General features: G+C 37.7%; 1 protein-coding gene across 1 annotated transcript; it reads right to left on the reverse strand.

Moving 5' to 3' along the window:
* On the reverse strand, window positions 1-1,907 carry LOC114755147 (cytochrome P450 71D10-like). Its single transcript, XM_028944020.1, has 3 exons — window positions 998-1,907; window positions 746-847; window positions 1-617 (listed from the first exon to the last, which is right to left on the reverse strand). The coding sequence occupies exons 1-3, from the start codon at window positions 1,880-1,882 to the stop codon at window positions 102-104; spliced, it is 1,503 nt and encodes a 500-aa protein (XP_028799853.1). The 5' UTR covers window positions 1,883-1,907; the 3' UTR covers window positions 1-101.

The following is a 1,907-nucleotide window of genomic DNA, read 5'->3' on the forward strand; positions in this document are numbered from 1 at the left end:
TTCAAATCAAAACGATTTTTTATTCATTCCTCGCTTCCGCAACATAGATCGAGGATATCTGAAACTGATCCAAATATCATTCAAGTAACAGACACATAAACTCAAGGGGAATAGCGAATAGGAACTAACTTCAGATTACTTTTCCTTCTTATCACAGCACCAAATGACTCATCCATGTCCAATTCCTCAAGCGTCATCCCCTTTGGTGGCTTCCAATCAAAATGGTAAAGTAAACTGGAAAGTAATAACTCTAAAACAGGCGTAGCAAATGTGGGCCCCGGACAGATTCTTCTTCCCGCACCAAACGGGATATACTCAAAGTGTGAACCTTTGAAGTTGTAATCAACCATTGTATCGAGAAATCTCCTTGGTTCAAACATCTCTGGATCATTCCAATTCTTGGGATCTCTTGCAATGGCCCAAGCATTAATGATAATTTTTGTCTTAGGAGGTATCACATATCCATTGATTTCACAACTCTCACTATTCTCTCTTGGAACCAACAGTGCCACTGGTAAATGGAGCCTTAAGGTTTCTTTGATGACAGCACTTACATATTTTAATTGGTGAAGTTCTGATTCATCTACATATTTTTTGTCTCCATAGACTCTTCTTACCTATTATAAAGCCAATAATAACTCTCACGTTTAAGTCAACTCAATAATGTTTATAAATTAATATAAATAAATAACACAACCCACAAAATTATTATACAAAACATTCAAAATTGTAGTTGTAGTTATACCTCTTCTTGTGCCTCTTTCATAGCCTTTGGGTTTTTGAGCAATTCTGACATCGCCCAATCTGTTGTAGTTGCCGCTGTTTCAGTTCCAGCAAAGAAAACATCCTGAAAAGGAAGGAATTCACAAAATTGATTTTGAGGAACGTATGTGTGCATTTGTGCATTATACTTTGTGTATCAAATCACAAACTATGTAACATTTAATATTGCTCGCAAAAAAAAAAAGGGCAACATTTAATATGATAAAAGACTAACTTTAAGAACAGCTTTAATGTTGTCAAGAGATAAGGGGATCTCCAAGTCACCATCCATTTGAATTCTGAGAAGAATATCAACTAGATCCTCCTCTGCCTCTCCAACATTATTTCTTTTCTTTTCTTTGTGGTCTTTGATGATTTCATCAAACACTTTATCTCCACCATCCTGCAGCTTTATAACTCGAGCTCTCATCCCAGTGATGGTACTAAGAAATTTCAGCGAAGGATAGAAATCAGAAATGGACAACCCAGAGCTTTCCTTTTGTCCTTGTTCTATAATTTGTAGGATTTGTTCTACATTCTCTGTCTTCTTTCCAAAGACCACTCTTGCAACAATAGAATTCGTGAGTTCTGAGATCTTTTGGCTGAGGTTGAAGACAGAACCTTCATGTTCAGAGATGTTTCTTACCAGTGCTGATACCTCCTCTTCCCTAATCCTTCTAAACGATTGAACCCTTTTTGCTGAGAAAAGCTCTAAAGTACAAATCTTTCGAAGTTGCCTCCAATAGTTTCCATATGGGGAAAAGATGATGTCTGTGCTATTATAGGTCAAGATATCAGTGGCAAGATTTTTGGGCCTATTTGCAAAGATCTGATCATGGGTCTTCATTATTTCTTTGGCATATTCTGGTGAAGACACTATGATATGAGAAACCTGCCCAAGTTGAAGGTGCATGAAGGGCCCATACCTGTTTGCGAGATTTGTGAGAGAACGATGAGGCAGTGAGCCAGCAAGTTGATGGAGGTTTCCGATGAGAGGTAATTTCCATGGCCCTGGAGGTTGGTTTTTGGTGGGTTTCTTGGAAGAAGAAGATAGCTTGTTAATCAAAAAGAAGCATAAGAAGGTGAAGAAGATGATGGAATATGGGATCTGGATCTCCATGGTTGCATATGTATTGAAAGAAAAT

Source organism: Neltuma alba, unplaced genomic scaffold, assembly GCF_004799145.2.
Source record: "Neltuma alba isolate B1F8T4 unplaced genomic scaffold, ASM479914v2 tig00010231_pilon, whole genome shotgun sequence".
Lineage (NCBI taxonomy): Eukaryota > Viridiplantae > Streptophyta > Magnoliopsida > Fabales > Fabaceae > Neltuma > Neltuma alba.